Consider the following 25,186-nt stretch of genomic DNA (forward strand, 5'->3'; position numbering starts at 1 on the left):
ATTGGGTTTATATTTTGGGGAGTATTTTTGACAAGGATGGCTGTGTTTATTGTTCAATGTTATATGGCCCCGGTCATGCACAGTATATATGTGACTGTATGAAATGAAAATGAAAATGACAATAAAATATATTTGGAAAACAATGAAAAATATATATATATAGGCTGTTAGAAAGGTGGAATTGTTTTTAAGGCAATTTGCATTGGGACAACAATGGCTGTTAACTCCAGCCTGCTTGAGTCAGGAATGCTAAATAGATATACATAGAGATAGCATTTGATAACAACGACATTCAATTGGTTTAAGTATTTTTAATCCATGATTAATACAGTATGCTCCTTAAAATAAAAAAAAACCAACACCTTAACACTATTTTGGAAATGCAAACATTCGATTGATTCGTTTCTTCCCTTGACTTACAATAACATAATTTCAAATCTCTTCAATATTTTATGATGAGTAATTTGTGAAATTTTAATAAATAATCTTGGATATAAAAAAAAAAAGGGAATGCTCTCTTCCAATCCCTGCATCCTCCCTCCAAAAGTCTCTTTCGTTTCCTCTTCTGGCCTCAGCACAAGAAGCTGGTGGAAGGCAACCTGTATGAAGAAGTCTCCGCGGGCAGCTACTCCGAGAACGACATCAGCAACTCCATCAAGAACGGCATCCTCTACCTGGAGGATCCCATTGACCACGTAAGCTCCTGGGGGGGTGGGCCCCGTGTGTGTGTGTGGGGGGGGGGGATTGAGGCTGCCTGCTGTCTTCAGAAGGTCTCCAGTTGCTCTTTGCTGATCTCAAACTTCCTCAGTCAGCTGTTCCCTAGGTCAGCGTTTCTCAACCTTGGCCCCCTTGAGGATGGGGGGACTTCAGCTCCCACAATTCCCCAGCCAGCAGGGGGGAGTTGAAGTCCATGCATTTGCAAGGGGACCAAGGTTGAGAAACACTGACCAGCAATACATCTACGTTGGAGGTTTGGAAGGCAGAAAGTTGGGAAGCCACCAGAGTGGATGGAAACAAGAAGGGATGGATGGAAAGAAGCAACCTAGAAGTAAGATAGATAGATAGATAGATAGATAGATAGATAGATAGATAGATAGATAGATAGATAGATAGATAGATAGATAGATAGATAGATATGATAGATAGATAGATAGATAGATAGATAGATAGATAGATAGAGATAGAGAGATAGAGATAGAGATAGAGATAGAGAGATAGAGATAGATAGATAGATAGATAGATAGATAGATAGATAGATAGAGATACAGATAGAGAGATAGAGAGATAGAGAGATAGATAGATAGAGAGATAGAGATAGATAAAGATAGATAGATATAGATAAATAGAGATAGATAGAGATAGATAGATAGATAGAGATAGATAGATAGATAGAGATAGATAGATAGATAGATAGATATAGATAGATAGATAGATAGAGATAGATAGATAGATAGAGATAGATAGATAGATAGATAGATAGATAGATAGATAGATAGATAGATAGATAGATAGATAGATAGAGATAGATAGATAGATAGAGATAGATAGATAGATAGATAGAGATAGATAGATAGAGATAGATAGATAGAGATAGATAGATAGATAGAGATAGATAGATAGATAGAGATGATAGATAGATAGATAGATAGATAGATAGATAGAGAGAGAGAGAGAGAGAGAGAGAGAGAGAGATGATATAGAGAGAAAGAGAGATTTAGATAGATGATATGTAGGTAGATAGATGGTAGGTAGGTACGTAGATAGGTAGATAGACAGACAGATAGATAGATACAGTGCTGTTGTAACTTCAAATGGTCACTAAGTGAACCATTGTAAGTCGAGGACTACTGGTACAGCTATCAAGGCCATTCTGGGTTGCTTTGGGGTGAAAGGCTGGGATTCTGCATTGGGGGGGGATTTGCCCTTTTTAATCCTGCGTCCAAATAAGGATTTTAAGGCCTTTCTGTTTTCTCTCGCTTTGACAACATCTGACCCCCCCCCCCCAATTTTCTCCCTGACAGACCTGGAGCCCCCACTACTTTGTCCTGACAAGCAACAAGATCTACTACTCGGAGGAGACCTCCCACTATCAGTCCCAGGGGGAAGAGGAGGAGGAGGCGGAACAGAAGGAGGTACTCTGCAGACGGAGGCCTCCAAGAGGACTAGTGGATTGGGAAGGAGTCACTTAGAGGTGGCTGGGGAAGCCGGGTTTCTGTTGCTTGCATACGTGGAACAATAAGCATCCATGATCGGGGGGGCACACGGAGGCCTACTTGGCCGGCACGCCAACCATTGCCCCAGCTCAGCTCCACCGCGCATGTGCGTGCGCCTCCTGCTGGCCAGCTGATTTTCGGGTCTCTGCGCACATGTGTGAGATGCGTCCACCTGCACGGGGGACACACACGCATGCGTGGGGGGCAGGGAGAGCGTGGGGGAGTAGGGAGGCTCCCCAGGGGCCCCATTTTTGGTCCCAGGAGGCTTCAGGGAGGCCTGCTAGGGCCAAAATGGGGCGCGGGGGATGGGGGCACACACGCATGCACAGGAGGGGGGGTCACACGGGCATTGCATTATGGGCGTGGGCACGTGCGCTGTTGGGCACGCTCGCGCACTTTCAGAGCCCAAGGACCGAAAGGGGAGCCCTTCCTGTGAGCTAATCTCTGCCCTTGGAGTTAGGTGGCATCAGGAGGTTGTTAGATGGGCCCAATGGGGGCCCTTTGGCCTCTCTGAGTATGTGTGTGGGGGGCTCCTGGCAGACGTTTCATGGCCCAAACTAGGTAACATCCTCAGGGCTATAGGGAGAAAGGTTTGCAGAGAGGAGGAGGAGGAGGAGGAGGACTGTAGGGTCCTTGATGCTCTCTGAGGTTGTTTCTTGTCTGCAGACGTTTTGTTACCAAACTAGTTGTAACTTCAGACAGTCACTAAACAAGCTGTTGTAAGTGTGGGACCCCCTGTAGTTCAGACAGCTCTTAGGAATATGCCGTGTCTCATTTACAACTTCTGTTTTCTCTCTTTCTCCCCTCCCTCTCTCTCTCTTCCTCCTTCCCTCCCTTTCTCCCTCCCTCCCTTCCTCCCTCCCTCCATTTCTCCCTTCCTCCCTCCCTCCATTTCTCCCTTCCTCTCTCCCTCTCTCTCCCTCCCTCCCTTTCTCCCTCCTTCCCTTTCCCCCTCCCTCTCTTCCTCCCTCTCTTCCTCCCTCCCTCCCTCTTTCTCCCTCCCTCTCTCCCTCCCTCCCTTCCTCCCTCCCTCTTCCTTCCTTCCTCCCTCCCTTCCTCCCTCCCTCCCTTTCTCCCTCCCTCCCTTCCTCCCTCCCTCTCTCTCCCTTCCTCCCTCCCTCCCTTTCTCCCTCCCTTCCTCCCTCCCTCTCTCTCCCTTCCTCCCTCCCTCCCTCTTGTGCATCCTCCCCGTTTTAATCTCCCCTGTCCCCACTCCTTCTCCTCACTTGTTCCGTCTTGTCTCGGGTGGTTCCACAGGAGTTTAACAACAACGAGCTGCACTTTAGTGAGAAGTGGTTCCATGGGAAACTGGGCGGGGGCCGCGACGGGCGTCAGATTGCCGAGCGGCTGCTGCACGAATACTGCACGGAAACCGGGGGCAAAGACGGCACCTTCCTCGTCCGCGAGAGCGAGACGTTTGTGGGCGACTACACCCTCTCTTTCTGGTAAGGTCCCCCCCCCTCCCTCCCTCGACACCCGCGTGTCTTTGGCCGTGGAGGTCGGGCTCCCCAAGCGTTTGAATCTTTCCGTCTCCTCCGCCGGGTTTTGCAGGCGTTCCGGGCGGGTCCAGCATTGCCGCATCCACTCCCGGCAAGAGGCCGGCACCACCAAATTCTACCTGACCGACAACCTGGTGTTTGACAGCCTCTACAGCCTCATCTGCCACTACCGCGAGGTGCCCCTGCGCTGCAACGAGTTCGAGATGCGGCTGACGGACCCCGTGCCACAGCCCAATGCCCACGAGAACAAGGAGTGAGAAGCCTTCCCTTCCCTTCCCTCTTTCCTTTCCTTTCCTTTTTCCTCCCTTCCACTCTCCTTTTTCCTTTCCTTCTTCCCTTCCCTTCCTCCTTCCTTTTCCTTTTTCCTCTCCTCTCCTCCCCTCTTTCCTTTCCTTCTTCCCTTCCTTTCTTCCTCCCCTCTCCTTCCCTTCCTCCTTACTTTTCCTTTTTCCTCTCCTCCTCCCCTCTTTCCTTTCCTTCTTCCCTTCCTCCTTCCTTTTCCTTCCCCATTTCCTTTCTTTTCCTTTCCCCTCTTCCCCTCTCCTCTTTCCTTCCCTTCTTTCCTTCCCTTCCTCCTTCCTTTTCCTTTTTCCTCTCCTTCTCCCCTCTTTCCTTTCCTTCTTCCCTTCCTTTCTTCCTCCCCTCTCCTTCCCCATTTCCTTTCTTTTCCTTTTTCCTCCCCTCCCCTCTTTCTTTCCTTCTTCCCTTCCTCCTTCCTTTTCCTTCCCCTTTTCCTTTCTTTTCCTTTTTCCTCTCCTCTCCTCCCCTTTCCTTCTTCCCTTCCTCCTCCCCTCCCCTTCCCCATTTTCTTTCTTTTCCTTTTTCCTTTCCCCTCCTCCCCTCTTTTCTTTCCTTCTTCCCTTCCCTTCCTCCATCCCTTTCTCTTCCCTTCCTTCCTTTCACTTCCATTTCCTTCCCTTCCCTCCCCTTGTCACCCCGACCCTGGAATTTGGGGGAGGAGGGGGATTAGGAGATGACCTTCCCCCCGGACTGCCCTCTTCCTAGGGAATCCTGAGTATCACTGAGTCGAACCCAAGCCTCATCCCTTCTTAGCTCTCAAAGGCTTTGCTAGCAGCAGAGCTCAGTCCGAGAGGGTGTGGGAGCTTCTGAGCATGCACAGAGTTCCTTCCAAATTTAAGACCCCCAAAAGAAGGCAGGACTGAACAGTGGTGGGCGTGTCAGTCCCTCTTCAGCATTCCTCGCTGCTTGAGTCGGGAGAGCGCTTTTCATATTTTTTAAAAAGTTAATCTGCTCCTAATTTACATTTAATTGTTTTTAAATAAAGCTTCGATGCGGCCTAGAGGTGGAGCTCTCGCCTCACCATCAGGAGGCTGCGGGTTCGATCCTCGGTAGAGGCAGATAGTTCTGGGCACAGTGAGAATATATCTGCCGAAGAAAACTCTGTACTGGTGACAGGAAGGGCATCGGGCCAGGAAACACTCGGTTCCTTTCAGTTGCCCAGACTCCACCCAGAGGCAAGGCATGATGGGGCTGTTAAAAGAAAGAAGTTGAGGCAAAACCTGGGTGTTTGTTGACAACCCTTTCCTGGAAGAGCTGTGACCCCTTCACACGTCGGTCTTGACACCTGTGTTTGTGTCTGAATTGGCATCTCTTCTCTTCCCCCCCTTCCCCCCCCAGGTGGTACCACGCCAACCTGACCCGCCTGCAGGCCGAGCACATGCTCATGCGGGTGCCCAGGGACGGCGCCTTCCTGGTGCGCAAGCGAAGCGAGCCCGACTCCTACGCCATCTCCTTCCGGTGAGCCTGGCCAGGCGCCTCCAAGCCCCAGGGCTATAATCAGGGTGGTAGAGATAGTCCTTAAGACAGTTTGTTTAGCGACCGTCTGTTTCTACCTCGAGGGGCTGCCCCTCTCCCCGCTTCTCCCCTGGACTTAGCGTGATTTGGGGACCTTTGTCTGACGGGCTTTGTCCCCTCCCCTCCCCTCCCCCCCAGGGCCGAAGGGAAGATCAAGCATTGCCGGGTCCAACAGGAGGGGCGGCTTTTCACGCTGGGCAGCTCGGCGGAATTCGAGAGCCTCCTCGACCTGGTCAGCTACTACGAGAAGCACCCGCTCTACCGCAAGATGAAGCTGCGGTACCCCATCAACGAGGAGACCTTGGAGAGGATGGGCACGGCGGTGAGGGGTCCCTCTGCCTGGCCCAGGGCTTCCCCACCTGGGACTCTCCAGGGCCCAGAATCCCCCAGCCAGCGTGTTATTTTCCCCCAAAAAAGTAGAAGGGGAAAGGAGGGAGGGAGGAGGAAGGAAGGAATCTAGAAGATGGATGAATGAGGAGGGAAGGGAGGGAGGAAATAAGACATAGAGAAGAAAAGGAAGGGAGGAAGGCATCAAGAAGATGGATGGATGAGGAAGGGAGGGAGGAAATAAGGCATAGAGAAGAAAGGGAAGGAAGGAATGGGATGGATGGATGGAGAAAGAGAGAGAGAGAAAGAAAGATGAAAAGGAAGGAAGGAAGGAAAAAATAAGGCATCCAAAAGATAGATGAATGAGGAAGGGAGGAAGGAAATAAGGCACAGAAGAAAGGGAAGGAAGGAAGAAGAAAGAAAGAGGAAGAAAGGAAGGAAAAAATAAGGGATGGAGAAGATGGAGGAATGAAGAAGGGAGGAAATAAGGCACAGAAGAAAAGGAAGGAAGAAAGGCATCAATAAGATGGATGGATGGATGAGGAGGGAAGGGAGGGAGGGAAGGAGGAAATAAGGCATAGAGAAGAAAGGGAAGGAAGGAATGGGATGGATGGATGGATGGAGAGAGAGAGAGAAAAAGAAAGATGAAAAGAAGGAAGAAATAAGGCATCCAAAAGATGGATGAACTAGGAAGGGAGGAAGGAAATAAGGCACAGAAGAAAGGGAAGGAAGGAAGAAGAAAGAAAGGAAGAGGAAGAAGGGAAGGAAAAAATAAGGGAGTGAGAAGATGGATGAATAAAGGAGGTAGGGAGGAAGGCACAAAGAAGAGAAGAAAGGGAAGGAAAGAAAGATGAAGGAAAAAATAAGGGATGGAGAACATGAATGAATGAAGAAGGGAGGAAATAAGCCGCCCGGAGTCCTCTGGGATTGGGCGGCCTATAAATCTAATAAATTAAATTAAATTAAATTAAATAAGGCACAGAGAAGAGAAAGGGAAAGAAAGAAAGAAAGAAAGAAAGAAAGAAAGGAAGGAAGGAAGGAAGGAAGGAAGGAGAAGGAAGGAAAGCCCAATCTTTCTTGATTTTACCCCAAATCAAAACATTACATTTATTTCTCCTGGAATAAATATGAGGACCGAGCAGTGAATGAGCAAGGAGCCTGGACTGCCTCCCTGGAGGGTTGTTATTTCTGATGAGTTCCTAAAACCCTCCAGTTGGAAGGAGCTCTCTAGACCTGCTTCCATCTCACAGATCTTCCTCTTCCTCATTTAGAAAGTCTTCTTCTAAATCGCTAGGCCCAAGGGACGTCTTATTGGAAGAGCAGTAGCAGTAGTAACAACAACACACAACTGAGAATAGTCTAGAGCAGTGTTTCTCAACCTTGGCTACTTGAAGATGTCCGGACTTCAACTCCCAGAATTCCCCAGCAGTGGTTAGGACAGTGTTTCTCAACCTTGTCCACTTGAAGATGTCCGGACTTCAACTCCCAGAATTCCCCAGCCAGCATTCGCTGGCTGGGGAATTCTGGGAGTTGAAGTCCGGACATCTTCAAGTGGCCAAGGTTGAGAAACACTGCTCTAGAGAAACTGTGAGAATTATTTTCAGTCTGATCTAACTTTATACTTGATAAAGTAGTCCAAACTCTTTAGTTATGGTGCAGAGAAAGTCATACATTTTTTTCCTCTCTCCCTGAATATTTTTTGGGGGGGGGTCTTCTTCCATGTTGGGGGTCCTCAGAAACCTCAACCACTGTAACTTTAGGATGGCTGGGGGATTCTGGGAGTTGAAGTCCACTGTCTTAAAGTTGCTAGGCTGGGGGGGAAAAATCCTACTTTCAAGAAATGGGTCTTACTCACAGATCTCTTTCTGCCTTGACAGGAGCTGGATTATGGGGCTCTGTATGAGGTGAGGAGCCCCCACTTTTACGTGGAAGCCAACAAGATGCCCGTGGCCAGGGTAAGTGGGCGAGCGCATTATTTCTGCATTTTGTGCATTGCAGTTTTAAGAATAGATTCAGCCACCTTCTTTCAAAAGTGTTTTTGGCTGCACTTCCCAGTTTTTGCTTTCCTTGGAAAGGTTTCGCTTCCCACCCAGGAAGCTTCTTCCTAGTTCTTCGGAATGTACAGTTGCATGATTCCACCACAAAACTGCGGTAGACTAAAGCGCGCTCGACGAAAGCGCGTACGTGATGTCATCACAGCGCGACGAAAACAGCACGCTGTGAGCGGTAAACTTAAAATTAACGCGTAAATCTAAACCTAACCCCCCCAAACCTAACCCTAAACCTAACCCTAAGCCTAACCCTTAGGGTTACCTAACCCTTAACCTAACCCTAACCCTAACCCTAAACCTAAACCTAACCCTTAACCTAACCCTTAACCTAACCCTAAACCTAACCCTTAACCTAACCCTAAACCTAATGCTAACCCTTAACCTAACCCTAAGCCTAACCCTTAACCTAACCCTAAAGCTAACCCTAAAGCTAACCCTTAACCTAACCCTTAACCTAACCCTAACCCTAACCCTAACCCTAACCCTTAACCTAACCCTAAAGCTAACCCTAAACCTAACCCTAAGCCTAACCCTTAACCTAACCCTAAACCTAACCCTTAACCTCACTCTAAACCTAACGCTAACCCTTAACCTAACCCTAACCCTAACCCTAACGCTTAACGTAACCCTAAACCTAACCCTAACCCTTAACCTAACCCTAACCCTAAACCTAACCCTTACCTTTATGTGAATCGGCTTGCTTTAAAAGCGCTTTTTAAAGCGCCCTTTTTTCTCCGCGGTCGTATTTGTCGCGCTGCTGATGACGTCACGTACGCGCTTTCATCGGGCGCGCTTTAGTGGACCGCGGTTTTGTCGTGCCACGCAGTTGCATTACTACAGAACTGAAGAAGCTTCTTGGACGAGAAGCGAAACCTTTTCAAGGAAAAAAAACACACCAAGAAAGTCCAGCTGAGTTTTCCAAAAAGGCACTTTTGGGACCCCCAGGAGGATGATCCTCTCAGATGAGATTCTCCGTTTACGGAGATTTAGCTTCTTCTTTTCTCCCTTACAATTAAAAATACAACCTACAACAGGTCGTTTAGTGCTTCAATGTTACAGTGGCATTGAAAAAAAAAGTGAGTTATGACCATTTTTCACACTTACGACCGTTGTGGGCATCCTTGAGGTCAGGGGGTTAAAATTTCAGGGCCTTGGCAACTGTTTCATACTTACGACGGTTGCACGCGATCCCCTTTTGCTGACTTTCTGACCAGCCAAGTCGATTTGGGAGCCAGATTCACTTCACAACTGGTTTACTAACTTAACAACTGTGGTGATTCACTTAGCAACGGCGGCAAGAAAAGCCGTAAAATGGGGCAAAGCCCACTTCACAAATTTATCTCTTGTTAACCTAAATTCCGGGTTCAATTGACACATTTTCTATAGCATGTAAAGAAAGATGTACTTCTTTTAAATTAAAAATTAAAATAATAATAATAATGAAAATTCCGGGTTCATATGTGGTTGTAAGTCGAGGACTTCCTGCATCAACTTCTCCACCCATCCCCTTTGCAGTGTACCGTAAAGGCCCTGTATGACTACAAAGCCCAGCGAGAAGATGAGCTTTCCTTCTGCAAACAAGCCATCATCCACAACGTTGACAAGCAGGACGGGGGATGGTGAGTGCCGGAGGAATTTGGCGGGGAGGGACTTCAAGCGACCTTTGATGGAAAACTCCAAAGTAGCCAGGAATCTCAGCTCATCAAAGTAAAGGCCCCCCAAATATAACAGGCTGACAGAGTGGGAAGGGACCTTGGAGGTCTTCTAGTCCAACCCCCTGCTCAGGGAGGAGCCCTTACACTGTTTGAGACAAGTGACTGTCCAGTCTCTTCTTGAAAACCTCCAGTGAAGGACCACCCACAACTTCTGGAGGCAAGTTGCTCCACTAGTTAAAAGAATCATCGAATAATGTTTGGAAAGGACCTTGGAGGTCTTCTAGTCCAACCCCCATGCTTCCTATTCTGATTGAAATGGTCTCCCGCTTGAGCTGGAGGCTGGACTAGAAGACCTCCGAGGTCCCTTCCAGCTCTATTCTGATTGAAATGACATAGGGTCTCCTGACTGAGCAGGGGGGCTGGGCTAGAAGACCTCCGAGGTCCCTTCCAGCTCTATTCTGATTGAAATGGCATAGGGTCTCCTGACTGAGGAGGGGGCTGGACTAGAAGACCTCCAAGGTCCCTTCCAGCTCTATTCTGATTGAAATGGCACAGGGTCTCCTGCTTGAGCAGGGGGCTGGACTAGAAGACCTCTGAGGTCCCTTCCAGCTCTATTCTGATTGAAATGGCACAGGGTCTCCTGCTTGAGCAGGGGGCTGGACTAGAAGACCTCTGAGGTCCCTTCCAGCTCTATTCTGATTGAAATGGCACAGGGTCTCCTGCTTGAGCAGGGGGCTGGACTAGAAGACCTCTGAGGTCCCTTCCAGCTCTATTCTGATTGAAATGGCACAGGGTCTCCTGCTTGAGCAGGGGGCTGGACTAGAAGACCTCTGAGGTCCCTTCCAGCTCTATTCTGATTGAAATGGCATAGGGTCTCCTGCTTGAGCAGGGGGCTGGACTAGAAGACCTCTGGGGTCCCTTCCAGCTCCATTCTGATTGATTGACTGGATCAAAATTTTGGAGCTTGACAAGGGTTCTGCCTCCTGGGTTCATCTAATCTCCCTCACATAACAACTGCAGTGATTCGCTTAACAACCATGGCAAAAAGAAATGTCATAAAATCAGACCCCGCTCCCTTCTCAACCACCTTGCTTAGCAATGAAAACTCCGGGCGCAACTGTGGTTGTAAGTCGAGGATCACCTCTGTTTGCGCAGCTGTGGCGAGAGAAATGTGTCGTTGTCCTTTTCCTGTTCGGGTTGTGTAGCCTTGTGTGGCCCCTTGTCCCACTCCCCACCGGTGTTCCCGAGCTTCCTCTCCTTCCTCCCGTCCAGGTGGCGAGGGGATTACGGCGGGAAGAAGCAGCTTTGGTTCCCTGCTAACTACGTGGAGGAAACCTTGAGTGCCTCCGTGCCGGAGCAGGACGAAGCGGTAAGTTCCTCCTTTTTCCCAGGTATTTTTTTGAGCTGCTGCTGTCCGGGGATTTCTGGGAATTGGAAGCCCCCCTCCCTGCCTTCAAGTTGCCACAGTTAAAATAGCAATAGCAATAGTAGTTAGACTTATATACCGCTTCCTAGGGCTTTCAGCCCTCTCTAAGCGGTTTACAGAGTCAGCATATCGCCCCCAACAACAATCCGGGTCCTCATTTTACGCACCTCGGAAGGATGGAAGGCTGAGTCAACCTTGAGCCGGTGAGATTTGAACAGCCGAACTGCAGGTTGAAAAATCTAGCCGAAGAGTCAATGAACGGAGGGGACATTATGTTAAAAAAATATACAAGCCCTTGGTTGCATTTCAACACGTCTGCCCTCCCCTTGTCTCTTTCTCCCACCCCAGTCAGTGGAGAACAGCCCCCTGGGCAACTTTCTGAAAGGCTTCATCGACGTCCCATCGTGCCACGTGGGTGAGTGTCTTGCGCGGAGGTTCCCTGGCTGGCGGTGAGTAAGGGAGCATTTCGGAGGAGGGAGGGAGGGAGGGAGGGCACCCGAGGCTCTTTCCTCGGCCTTGGGGGGGGGGTGTCTCCCCAGGACTCTCTGGACCCTGGATTTCTTTTGCTTTGCTATTTTTCTTTTTTATGTTATTATTTTTATTTTATTTATTTTATTTATTTTATTATTTTATTTATTATTTTTATTATTTTTATTATTTTTATTTATTTTATTTATTTTATTTATTTTATTTATTTTATTTATTTTATTTATTTTATTTATTTTATTTTTTTATTTTTTTATTTTATTTACTTATTTATTTTATTTACTTATCTATTTTACTTTATTTTGTGTTACATTTTTATTGCTTTATTTTAATTTTTTAATTTTATTTATATATTTCATTTCATTATTTTATTTTATCTTTTATTATTTTATTTATCTTTTAATTTTATTTATTGTTATATTTTAATTTATTTCATTTCATTATTTTATCTTTTATTATTTTATTGTAGTTACCATTATTTTTCTTTTCTTTTTATGTTATTATTTTACTTTATTTTATTTACTATTTTACTTTATTTTATTTATTTTGTTACGTTATTTGTTATTTTAATTTTTTAATCTTATTATTATATTTCATTTCATTATTTTATTTCATATTTTATTATTTTATTTTAATTACCATTATTTTTCTTTTCTTTTTACATTATTATTTTATTTTACTTATTTTACTTTGTTACTTTGCTTTATTTATTTTATGTTACGTTATTTATTGTTTTACTGTTTTATTGTTTTATTAATTTTTATTTATTATATTTCATTTCACTTCATTATTTTATTTTATTATTTTATTCATCTTTAAATTTCATTTATCGTTATATTTTAATTGATCTCATTTCCTTATTTTATATTTTATTATTTTATTTTAATTACCATTTTATTTTATATTTTATTTTATTTTCAGATCGTTTGCAACTCACCACCGTTCTGTGAGTGAGCGTTCGAACTTACAAGAGAGCTGCTGGGGGGGGGGAGTGACTTTAGGGCCATTCTTCAGCCGTACGACCCTTCCCACTTCCCCCGTGGTCACAACTCTTTATTCTTGTCTTGAGGCAGCTTTTGGCAAATCTTTTGATTGTCTTGGGCTCAGTTGCCATCTGCCTCCTCCAGCGTCAGAAACTCGCCAAAGGGGATCACGTGATCCTGGGACATTGCAACCGACATAAGTACATGCCAGTTGCCGAGTGTCTGAATTTTGATCACGTGACCACGGGGAGGCTGCAACGGTCGTAGGTGTGGAAATCGGACCTAACTCGTTTTTCCTGCGCCCTTGTAACTTCAAATGGCCGTTAAACAAATGGTTGTAAGTTGAGGATGACCTGGGACCCTGAAGGTCATCTAGCCCAGCTCTTGCCCAGGGGAAGAGAGAGATTGGGGACAGAGGACCACTTAGCCGCTGCTGAAGAACCTTTGTGATTGTTGTCCTCTTCTAATTGTTTTGCCCCGAATGGGAGACCAGAACCCGCATGCCCCCCCCACCCCCGTCCTGCATTGGGGGGCCTCTTCCAGTAAAGCCGCCCCCTCTGATGTCCTTGTAGTTATCTCGAAAGACGCCAGGAGCCCCAAACCCTTTGTCTTCACCATCCATTCCCAGCAGATGAACCACCCATCCCAGTCGCTGGACGTCGCCACGGATACGCTGGAGGAGCTGAACGACTGGGTGGCCAAGATCCGGGAGGTCACGCAGAACGCAGACGCTAGGGTGAGTCCTCCTAACCGGAGGTCCCGGTTGGAAGATCTGCTCCCTCAAGTTTTGAGGTTGGATCCACAAGGGGTCCGTTGAAGTTAGGGAGCCTTACGGGAGAGGCGTCAAACTCCATTTCACTGAGAGCCGCATCACGGTGATGTTTGACCACGGAGGGCCAGTCTGTGTGTGTGTGTGGCTGTGGTGGCCGTGGCCACGATGGGCATTTGACTCGGGCTCAAGATGCATTTTCCCCCTTCTTTCTTTCCACGGTTCTTTCCTTTTTTTTTTTTAATGTTAAAATGTTTTTATTTTCCATTTTTCATTTTCGTACAGTCGCATATATACTGTGCATAACTGGGGCCATACAACATTAAACAATAATCACAGAAATTCCTCTTGTCAACAATACCCCCAGAAATATAAATAAAATGAAACTCAAACTCAAATAGAAGCCCAATATACCTCTTCCGCTCTCCATACACCTCTTTCTTCCGCCCCCCTCCAACTTACTATCTTCCCTCCATTATTCCCCTCTGCCCTACTTCCCCTCCCCCTCTACCGCTCCTCTCTCCCGGTCCACTCCCTCCCTTCCTTCTCACCCTCCCTCCCATCCTCTCTCCCGCCCTCTCTACCCCTCTTCCTTCTATCCCACTCCTCCTCCCCCTTGGTGTATTTCTACTATATGTCAATGTATTCAGCTTGTCCTATTTTTACGGAGAAATTAAAGAGAAACAGTATACATGTGAAATCACATTACATTGATATCTAACACATAGTATATATACCCCCCTTCCTTTCTCCTTCTCCTCTCTCTTCATTCCACTCCTCCTTATCCTCCTCATCTTCCCCCCTTACCCTCTCTCCTATCCCTCTCTTCCTATCTTTCTTCTCTCCTTTCCCACTCTTCCTCTCATTCACTTGGTGTATTTCAGCTTCTGAGCAAACTCCATTCTATGTTGATGGTATTTATGCTTCCCTATCAATATACTTAACATATCTTAGTTTTAAAGAAAAAAGAAGAGAAGACAGTATACATGTGCAATCATATTGCTTTAAAATCTAACACCCCTCGTCAAACCTAATATAGATCCCTCCCTCTCCCCCTCCCCCTCAGCCCCGCCCCCAGCCTTCCCTCCCCCGACTTCCCAGAACCCATACACGATATAAATCTTTAACAAAAGCAGAGGTAAATTTCCAGGGTAGTAAATAGAAAATGGCTGCCAATTATAGCTTACAATATGTAACCTACAATATGTAAAACCTGGCATTAAACTGTAGTATTAAGTAGGACGTTGCTTGTTTACTATCCAGATCAGGCACAACTTGGGTCTTAAGAGTCTGTCTTAGAAATTGGTCAAGGCATCCCTAGGATCCTTCAATACTTGCCAATCCTTTTATCTTCAGGTCATGAAGTCATTGTTGGTTTCTTCTCTGGGAGAAGAATTTACTCTGACTAATGCGGAATAACAATATGTTGGTGTCGAGGTTCTGGCTAATGAACCCAAGCGAAACAGGCCCGTCAAGAGGCGATCCAATCTCCTTACGCAAAACTTTATTGAGTACATCATTTTGGCACATACGAAAGCAAAACCAGATCTAGCTATTTCCCGTGCAAACCCCTATAGTTAAGGCAGTGTTTCTCAACCTTGGCAACTTGAAGATGTCCGGACTTCAACTCCCAGAATTCCCCAGCCAGCGAATGCTGGCTGGGGAATTCTGGGAGTTGAAGTCCGGACATCTTCAAGTTGCCAAGGTTGAGAAACACTGAGTTAAGGTATAGATTCTCCCTCCCCTTATTAGGTTAGGTCACATTGTCCAATTGTGTTTCTTAATATTGTTATGAGAAAGTCTTTTGGGCTCTGGCAAACCCCTGCTGAAGTGTCCTTGGTTCCCATGAGAGTCTACATTCTATTCTTCTCCCTCCACCCCCCTTGGGTGGTTGGCAAGCTGAGAATCGAAAATGGCCGAAATGGCAAAAACAAAATTCAATGTTTGACAGTTGGGAGCATCATTGCTGTCTGTATGTGTGCCTGTGTATGTATGGTGGGGTGGAATAGATGCTCTCCAGAAGTCTCCTGATGAGGGTCTGTCTTTATCACGTTCAGATGCAGGAAGGGAAGATCATGGAACGGAGGAAGAAGATTGCCCTGGAGCTGTCAGAGCTGGTCGTTTATTGCCGCCCGGTGCCCTTCGATGAGGAGAGTAAGTGGCTTCGTCCCAACTTCTGCTTCAGGACAGGCTGACCAGAGGCTGGGATTTATTTATATGTATTTATTTGGCATAGGGCATTAACGGACGTCATCCAATCACTGAGACCACAATTGAGCCCCAAATATCTGTTACTGCAGCTGCTAATAACATGGGGGTGAATCTGGCTTTCCCATTGTTGACAATTTTGTCTGAATCTTGATCACCTGAGCATGGGGATGCTGCACTGGTCGTAAGAGTGAAACATGGTTTTCTTTAAAACCAAGATATGTTAAGTATATTGATATGGAAGCATAAATACCATCAACATAGAATGGAGTTTGCTCAGAAGCTGAAATACACCAATGAGAGGAAGAGTGGGAAGCAGAGGAGAGAAGAAAGATAGGAAGAGAGGGATAGGAGAGAGGGTAAGGGGGGAAGATGAGGAGGATAAGGAGGAGTGGAATGAAGAGAGAGGAGAAGGAGAAAGGAAGGGGAAGTAGAGTAGGAAAGGATGATGGAGGGAAGAAAGGAGGTAGGAGAGAGGCAGAAGAAAGAGGTGTACGGAGAGCAGAAGAGCCAATAATGGGTTTTTTATCTTTCTGGGCGTTGATGACAAGAGGAACTGATGTAATTACTACTTAATACAATAGGATATTGGCTACGTAATAGTATACATGCGATTATATGTTATGAAAGTGGAAAATAAAAAAAGTATATTTTAAAAAAAAGAGTGAAACATGGGTCATAAGAGACAGAGAGAGAGATGGATAGCGAAGGAGATACAGATATACATATACATGTATATATAGATATACATATAGAGATATAAAAGAAGAAACAGACATTGGGATCTCTGGAACTTTAAAATATATTGCTTTCGTGAGCCACTGCTAACATCGTCCGCGTGTAAAACCCATTAAAGAGATACCTGCCTTTATACACGATTGATCCATTTGGCCATTGTGCGCGTGACTGTCGTAGACAGATAAACACGCAAGCAGTACAGTCCTTGAGGACCCGCCAGATGGAGAAAACAGGTGGGAGGCGGGTGGGTGGGCCTATCACCCGCGCAATGGCCAAATGGATCGATCGTGTATAAAGGCAGGTATCTCTTTAATGGTTTTTACTCTCTGAGGATGTTAGCAGTGGCTAACAAAAGCTAAGTGAGCCATATATATTTTAAAGTTCCGGAGATCCCAATGGCTGTTTCTTCTTTTATAACTACACCTGGAACTCGTATTTTTAGGACAATTCGCATATAGAGATATAATATGTAGATGTGGAGAATACAATACAGGTAATCCTTGATTTAACAACAATTCATTTAGTGATTGTTCAAAGTTACAACAGCGCTGAAAAAAATGACTTACGACCATTTTGCACACTTAACAACTGCTGCAGCATCTTCATGACCAGATGATCAAACTCGGACACTTGGCAGCCGATTCATATTTATGACGGTCGCAGTGTTCGGGGGTGGTGTGTCACACGCTTTCAAGAAGCGTGTCAGAAATGGTCCAGGGTCTCCTGCTTGAGTGGGTGGCTGGACTAGAAGACCTCCAAGGTCCCTTCCAGCTCTATTCTGATTGCAATGGCATAGGGTCTCCTGATTGAGCAGGGGGCTGGACTAGATACCTCCAAGGTCCCTTCTAGCTCTATTCTGATGGCATAGGGTCTCCTGATTGAGCAGAGGGTTGGACTAGAAGACCTCCAAGGTCCCTTCTAGCTCTATTCTGATTGAAATGGCATAGGGTCTCCTGATTGAGGAGGGGGCTGGACTAGATACCTCCAAGGTCCCTTCTAGCTCTATTCTGATTGCAATGGCATAGGGTCTCCTGATTGAGCAGGGGGTTGGACTAGAAGACCTCCAAGGTCCCTTCCAGCTCTATTCTGATTGAAATGGCATAGGGTCTCCTGCTTGAGCGGGAGGTTGGACTAGAAGACCTCCAAGGTCCCTTCCAGCTCTATTCCGATTGAGTAGATTAATTAATTGACTGAAGTTAAGATTAATTTAACAACCACATTTCCAATTTAACAACTGCAGTGATTCACTTAACAACTGTGGAAAGAAAGGTCGTAACATGGGGCACTTAGCAACTGTCTCCCTTAACAATGGCTATCTTGGGCCCAGTTGTGGTTGTTAGTCAAGGACTTTCCGCATTCCTCCTTCCCACTCTGCAGGGGTGGCGCTGAGCCTCAGCTGACTCCTTCTCCTCTTTTCCTTTCCAGAGATCGGCACTGAGAAAGCCTGTTACCGGGACATGTCTTCCTTCCCGGAGACAAAAGCGGAGAAATACGCCAACCGCAGCAAGGGGAAGAAGTTCCTGCAGTACAACCGCCGGCAGCTCAGCCGCGTCTACCCCAAGGGGCAGCGCCTGGACTCCTCCAACTACGACCCCTTGCCCATGTGGATCTGCGGCAGCCAGTTAGTGGCCCTCAACTTCCAGACGCCCGGTAAATTCATTTCGATATCGAACGGGTTGGATCGGGGGAAGTCTCCAAACTCGGTCACTTTCAAGACTTGTGGACTTCAAGTCCCAGAATTCCTCAGCCAGCATGCTACAACGGTCGTAAGTGTGGAAAAGGGGCATGTTACTTTTTTCAGTGCTGTGGTAACTTCGGGCAGTCACTGAGTGAACTGTTGTAAGTCGAGGATTACCTGTACTTTATTGTAAAGCTAAATTAACAGACTCTTGCAGGTTTGAGAGTACAAATCTCCTCCCCCCTCCTTTGTAGACTGAGAAATGAGGGAGGGTCCCTTCTATGGCTCTTTCTCCAACTGTTATTCAGCTGCAGGCTATGCTGTCTCTTCTCTGTTCCCTGGATAGCCTTTCTTGCCTCCGTCTCTCAAGGCCTTTCCCGCATACCATTTCGTTCTCCCAAGGCCTTTTGAATTCCAATTTCCAATTTTAATAGATTTGTATGCCGCCCAATCCTGAAGGACTCCGGGCGGCTTACATAAAAACAGTTAAAAAGCATTTAAAAAATTTAAAATACAAAACAAAGATGAGTTAGAGGGGCACAGCATACACTCGATCTTAATGGGGCTGAAGATCAATGTAGGTCAACAGCCCCAGGCCTGCCGGAACAGCCAGGTCTTAACAGACTTACGGAAGGCCGAGAGAGTGGGGAGGGTCCGGATCTCTGGGGGTAGATCGTTCCAAAGGGCCGGTGCAGCTACAGAGAAGGCTCTCCCCCGCGGAGCCGCCAGTCGGCACTGCGCAGTCGATGGTACTCGGAGGAGGCCCGCCCTGTGCGATCTTATGGGTCGTTGGGAGGTATGTTGCAGGAGGCGGTCACGGAGATATCCAGGTCCTAGGCCATGTAGGGCTTTAAAGGTAATAACCAGCACCTTGAAGCGTGTTCGGAGACCAATGGGGAGCCAGTGCAGCTCGCGGAGGATAGGTGTAACGTGGGTGTACCTAGGTACACCACACGGCTGCATTCTGGATCAGTTGTAGTCTCCGAACACTCTTCAGGGGCAGCCCCATGTAGAGCGCGTTACAGTAGAACCCTGCTCCGACCTCATGGGTCCCCCTCCAGCTGTTCTTTCCTCTGAGTCCCGATTGGTCCCTCCCTTCCAGACAAACCGATGCAGCTGAACCAGTCGCTCTTCATGCTGGGCGGGCGCAGCGGCTACGTCCTGCAGCCGGACATGATGCGCGACGACCTCTTCGACCCCTTTGACAAGGGCAGCCTGAAGCACGTGGAGCCCATCACCGTCCAGTTGCAGGTCAGTCAGCTGGGGACACGCGGGACGCTTCCCTCCGCCCGCCCCCTCCCCTCCAGCTGGGCTACCGCTTTTGCGGGTCCCGCCTTGTCCACCTAACCCACCCTGTTCTTCCTCCCTCCAGATCTTAGGGGCCCGGCACCTGCCCAAAAACGGCCGCAGCATTGTTTGCCCGTTTGTGGAGGTGGAGGTGTGCGGCTCGGAGTTCGACAACAGCAAAAACAAGACGGATGTCGTAGGTAGGAAATCAGGAAATCATGTTGCGTCTTCCGGGTTTGTCTGAACACAACCAGGGGTGGGATTCAGCTGGTTCAGACGGGTTTGGGGCGAAACGGATGCTAATATTGCATCTGGTCCACTGAACGGGTAGTTGGAAGGACCGCCTGGCTCCTCTTCCACTAACTTTTCTTCCACCTGTAAAGATGGAAGAACCAGGCAGAGAACCAGGCATGGCTGATCTAGAGAAGAGAAGGACCAGGGGAGACAAGATAGTAGGCTTCCAATATTTGAGGGGCTGCCACAGAGAGGAGAAAGGGGGTCAAGCTATTTTCCAAAGCACCAGAAAAGGAATAATGGATGGAAACTGACCAAGGAGAGATTCAACCTGGAAATAAGAAGGGTTTTTGTGACAGAACAATCAGTCGATGGAACAGAAGTTGCCTTCGGAGGTTGTGGGAGCTTCATCTCTGGGGGCTTTCAAGAGGAGACTGGACTGCCATCTGTCAGAAATGGTTCAGGGTCTCCTGCTTGGCGGGGAGGTTGGGCTAGATGACCTACAAGGTCCCTTCCAACTCTGTTAATCTGTAAAGGATATTGAGACTCTAGAAAGAGTACAGAGAAGAGCAACCAAGATGATGAGGGGACTGGAGGATAAAACATACGATGAATGGTTGCAGGAACTGGGCATGGTTAGTCTAGGGAAGAGAAGGACCAGGGGAGAGTCTCCCAATATTTGAGGGGCTGCCCCAGAGAGGGGAAGGGGTCAAGCTATTCTCCAAAGCACCAGACAAGGAAGAATGGATGGAAACTGACCAAAGAGAGATTCAACCTGGAAATAAGGAGGGATTTTCTGACAGTGAGAGCAATCAGTCCATGGAACAGAAGTTGCCTCCGGAAGTTGTGGGAGCTTCATCACTGGAGGCTTTCAAGAAGAGACAGGACTGTCCTCTGTCGGAAAGGGTGTAAGGACTCCCGCTTGAGCAAGGGGTTGGACTAGACGACCTTCAAGGTCCCTTCCAACTGTTATTCTAATCAGCGGAAGGACTTGCCTCCAGGAGTTGTGGGAGCTTCATCCCTGGAGGCTTTCAAGAAGAGACTGGACAGGCCATCTGTCCGGTGCAGGCTCTCCTGCTTGGGGGTGGGTGGGGGGTTGGACTAGATGACCTACCAGGTCCCTTCCAACACTTCTGTTATTCTGTATGTAAGTTTTGGGGTCTCCAACCCTCGGAGCAACTTCACGTGGATGTTTTTCTCTCTCCTTTCCTTTCCGCCCAGCCGACAATGGCCTGAACCCGCTCTGGCTGCTGAAGCAGTTCATCTTCGACATCAACAACCCCCAGTTTGCCTTCCTCCGCTTCGTGGTCTACGAGGAAGACATGTTCAGTGACCCCAACTTCCTGGCCCAGGCCACCTTCCCCGTCGAGAGCCTCAAAACAGGTACCCTGCTCAGCCCCTCCCCCCCAGGCCCCACCCCCTGGCAACATTTGCATACTCCTCCCTTCTCAAACGAATGCCGGACGATTGCGACCGTCCCAACCGCTTCCCGACAAGCGGAGTCAATGGGGGAAGCCAGGTTCGCTTAAGGACCATACAAATTCGCTTAACAACTGCAGCGATGCACTTAACAACCAAAAAGGTCATAAAGTGGGGCGAAAGCCCACTTCACCGCTGCCTCACTGAGCAGAGGACATTTTGGGCTCAGTTCCGACTGTAAACTGAGGGCTGCACCTGTACAGGTAGCCCTGGCGTTACAGCAGTCCGTTTAGTGACCGTTCGAAGTTACGACGGCACTGAAAAAGTGACTTACGGCCCGTTTTCACACTTACGACCGTTGCACCATCCCCGTGGTGATTTGAGCTCCGATGTTTGACAACTGACTTGCATTTATGACGGTTGCCATACCCCAGGGTCACGTGATCCCCCTTTTGCAACCTCCTGATGAGTAAAGTCAACGGGGAAACAGGATTCACTTAACAACCGTGTTACTCACTTAACAACCGCAGCAGTTCATTTAACAACTGACAAAGTCCTTGGGGAAGCCAAATTCACTTAACCCGTGACTCACTTAACAACTGCAGCGATCCATTTAACAACTGTGGTAGGAAAGGGCGTAGAATGGAGCAAAACTCCCTTAATAAATGTCTCTGAGCAACAGAAATGTGCTTAGCAACAGAAATGTGTGGTAGTCCTCAGCTTACGACCAACCGTGGTCATAAGTCAAGGACTGCCTGGAGATCGTTGGCTTGGCTGTCCAGCTTTTGAGCGAGACGGATTTGGGAGTTTCTCGTCCACTCTTGTCCTCAGGCTACCGTTCGGTGCCGCTGAAGAACAGTTACAGCGAGGATCTGGAGCTGGCTTCCCTCTTGCTCCACGTCGAAATCATCAACGCCAAGGTGAGTTTTTGGGGCCCTTCAGGTGTGGCACCGCCTGAGCTGGAGGCTGGGCAGGTGTTGGCCTGGCAAGTCCTGAAAAAAAAGAGGCCTCAAAGGGTTCCCTTCCAGGACTAGGCAAGACGTAAGCCAGGAGTAGCAATAGCAATAGCAGTTAGACTTATATACCGCTTCATAGGGCTTTCAGCTCTCTCTAAGCGGTTTACAGAGTCAGCATATATCACCCCCAACAACAATCCGGGTCCTCATTTCACCCACCTTGGAAGGATGGAAGGCTGAGTCAACCCTGAGCCGGTGAGATTTGAACCCCCGAACTGCAGATAGCAGTCAGCTGAAGTAGCCTGCAGTGCTGCACTCTACCCACTGCGCCACCTCGCCTCTTTTAGGAGTCCTTTTTTCTCTTTTGCAGGAAGAAGACGAGGAAAACTTGTATTCCTCCATCCAGCAACTCCGGGACCGGGCGAACGAGCTCTCCAACCAGGTGTCCAACCTGGAGCACAGCAACAATTGCGACTCGCGTTACCAGCAACGGCTGGATGAGCTGAGGTTGGCGCAGGAGCAACTCATGGAGCTGACCGAAGCACGCAATAGGAAGTGAGTGCCCCCCCCCCCTGCTCTCCTGGTTGTAAATTTACCAAGAGGGTCTGTTGTGGTGGCTTCTCCGTGGCTTGGCTTTCTAGGAGTGGTGGGTTAATTTCACCCCAATTGGCAACTCGAGAAGAGGCTGGGAGAGGAAATCCTACTGGGGATTAATCCACCGTGGGAGCCTTGATTGTTTTCCTGCAAACGTCTCATTACCTAACTAGGTAACATCATCAGTATTAGAAAGGAATGGGGTTGCAGGGAAGAGGAGGTGGTTGTGGAGGAGGAGGAGGAGGAGGAGAATGACAACAACGAGAACTGTGGAGTCCTTGGTGCTCTCTGAGCTTGGTTGCTTTCTTATAAACGTCTCATCACCCAACTAGATAATATCATCAGTACCAGAAGGAATCGGAGTTTGCAGGGAGGAGGAGGAAGACTGTGGGGTCCTTCATGCTCTCTGAGCTTGCAGACATTTCATTACCCTTCTAGGTAATGTCATCAGCCACTGATTCTCTCACCCACGTTTCAATCCCATCTCTTACAAAGACTCTCCGAAAGCAACTGTGATATTACTCCTTCTTTTCCTCACAAAACTTGTGGAGTACTGTGAAGCCGTTACCATGGCAACTCCACTGCTGCTGTACAGTAGAAGCCATTTTATGGCAGTAGGGCACAACAGGCTGTATCTTAACAGAACACCCCCCCCGAGGGGTGTTAGATGTGTCTTACCCCCACAGTATTTGTCTCCAGAGAGTAAGTCATCTGTGTACCAAGCGCACACACACACAAACACAAACACACACACATTTTTTTATATAGATAAACTATTATAAAATACAAAAGTAAATAGAAAAGCAGTGGGGAGGAAGAGGGGGAAGAGAAGCGAGGAAGGATTAAAAAAAAAAAGTTGAGCTAAGCCACGCCCAGGCTCCTTGCTGTCTCCTGGTTGCTCACACAGCAAATACTGTTTCAGTTTCCAAACAACCCTCATTGGCTGACCCAGTTGCCCGGTCTGTTCATTGGCTGACCTTATTACCCATGTCTCTGCCGAGTCATGAAGTCTCATACACTGACACCTCTTTGTCAGGGTTCCAAATAGCATCCAAAAGTAAATCGGAGTCCGGGAAAAAGCATTCCTCGGAGTTCCAATTGGTGAAGAGAGCCACGTTGGCACATCTGGGAAAACCCGAATCTGAAAGCTTCCCGGTTTTCCCCACCCGGTTGAAAGTTCAAGATCTTGCCCCCACACCCACCAGTCCATCCCATGGTCCGATCTCCCACTGCCACGCTGGCAGCTTCCACCCATCCAGTTCCAGTCAGGTGCAGAAGGTGCAGAGACAAAGGATGACCTTGGCTTTCTAGGAAGAATGTTGTTATGGCTACATCGCATCTAACTCAGTACAATCCCATTTCCCCACCATAGAAACGGCATAGAAGAATAACAAAGTGTGGCAGGCCAAAGACCCAAAGGAAAAGAGGGCTGCAGGCCTGGCCCACTTTACTTTTAACACTTCCAACATACATTTGACATGCCTTTTTTTGTCATGTTCATTTTTTCAACGCAGGTTGATGGAGAAGAAGAAGCGAGACCGGCAGTTGGCCAACAGGCGTAACTGAACAGCACCGGACTTTCCGGATCTGCCTGTTCTCCCGGAGAGGCTGCGGCGACTCTTCTCCAGCCTTCCAAGAGACATCCTTCAGGCCCACCAAATCCTGCCGGCTTTCCGGGGCGCAGGGACCTGTGGCCGCAGGGACAAGGCCCCCCCTAGGCAGGAGTTCTCCTCCTCCAGGTGTAGAAAGCGGGACTCCTGGCTTACCATTTTCGCCCTCCCGTGAAACAGGCCAGCTCCACCCTTCCTGCGCCGGAGATCTGCTGTCCTTGCCACCTCTTCTTCGACACGTTTCATCAGGGCTCTTGTCTTAATCCAAGTGTCCTCCCCACCCCCCAAATCCCCTTCCTGGTGGATCGGAAAGAGGAACCTTTATTATGTTTTTTTTTTTAATTATTATTAATTATTATTCCTTTTTTTTTTGGCTTTGGTGCAACTAAGGCAGTTAGCAAAGTGCCTCTAATCTAACTTTCCCAGAGAATGTGGGTTTTGCACAGTAGGAATTCGGTGAGGCCAGGTGAGGAGGAGCAGAGGTGGGGGCAGAGGGATATCAGGGAGGATCTCAACGGATTGGCCTGCCGGATCCTAAAGGATCCCTGCCACATTCAGCTCTTGAGGATCAAGCCTCGGAACATGAGCGAGAGGCGCGGCGATAAATTTCCCAGTGGCATCGTGTTCTGTTCTGCAGCCTTCCTACCCATCCTAAATTCAAAATTGTGCCAGAGGCAAAGTCCCACCCGCCTCTCTCCGCAGACCATCGTGGTGCCCCAGTGGGCAGCCTTGGGTATATTTATTTATTTATTGTGGGGGTGTGGAAGGAAAAAAAAAAATCCCCTTTCCTCACCAATAACCATCCCGGAAGCGATTCGGAGAAACGTTACTTGCAGAAAGAAATGTTTTCATTTTTGCTATTCCTTGTGGCCTCCTTTCCCCGGGGGAACGCCCTTTCTTCTTCCTTAACGGTCACGGGGACGATCTAATGCAGGCAGGCGTTATTCGGAAGGCAGCCAGGGTCACCATGGAAAAGAGGAAGCCACTGCAGGCGACGGGGTACCCGAAGGAGCGAAGCACGATCCAGGTGCAAAGATAGCCCATCATTCTCTCCCCAAAGCGGCCTCTCCAAGTTCCTCTTCGGGGTCCTCCCAAAAAGGCCCTTGTCTTTTGGCTGAGCTGCTTCCAAGCCACCTTTGAAGGGATAATCTTTATTTTTCTCTTGCTGTGATCGGCAGTTGGTCTTAAGGGGTCGGCGGGGGGGGGGGGTATGTCCGGGCCATTCAGATAGAGAGAGA

General features: G+C 47.9%; 1 protein-coding gene across 1 annotated transcript; it reads left to right on the forward strand.

Annotated features, from left to right (window-relative positions):
• Positions 1-575: 575 nt before the first annotated feature.
• On the forward strand, positions 576-24,309 carry LOC106549313 (1-phosphatidylinositol 4,5-bisphosphate phosphodiesterase gamma-1; the record flags this gene model as incomplete). The annotated part of the gene is given in 19 exon segments (XM_087706617.1): positions 576-695; positions 2,022-2,132; positions 3,471-3,658; positions 3,765-3,965; positions 5,351-5,470; positions 5,666-5,849; positions 7,732-7,809; positions 9,421-9,524; positions 10,833-10,929; positions 11,335-11,401; positions 13,028-13,191; positions 15,282-15,378; positions 17,596-17,820; positions 18,951-19,099; positions 19,221-19,335; positions 20,591-20,752; positions 21,620-21,708; positions 22,115-22,299; positions 23,853-24,309. Coding segments are annotated over 19 exon segments (2,508 nt in total), but the record flags the coding sequence as incomplete, so codon positions are not given.
• Between the last annotated feature and the right edge of the window lie 877 nt (positions 24,310-25,186).

The sequence above is a fragment of the Thamnophis sirtalis genome, unplaced genomic scaffold (assembly GCF_051295495.1).
Source record: "Thamnophis sirtalis isolate CommonGarterSnake01/CBP01778 unplaced genomic scaffold, rThaSir2_p1.2 scaffold_2, whole genome shotgun sequence".
Lineage (NCBI taxonomy): Eukaryota > Metazoa > Chordata > Lepidosauria > Squamata > Natricidae > Thamnophis > Thamnophis sirtalis.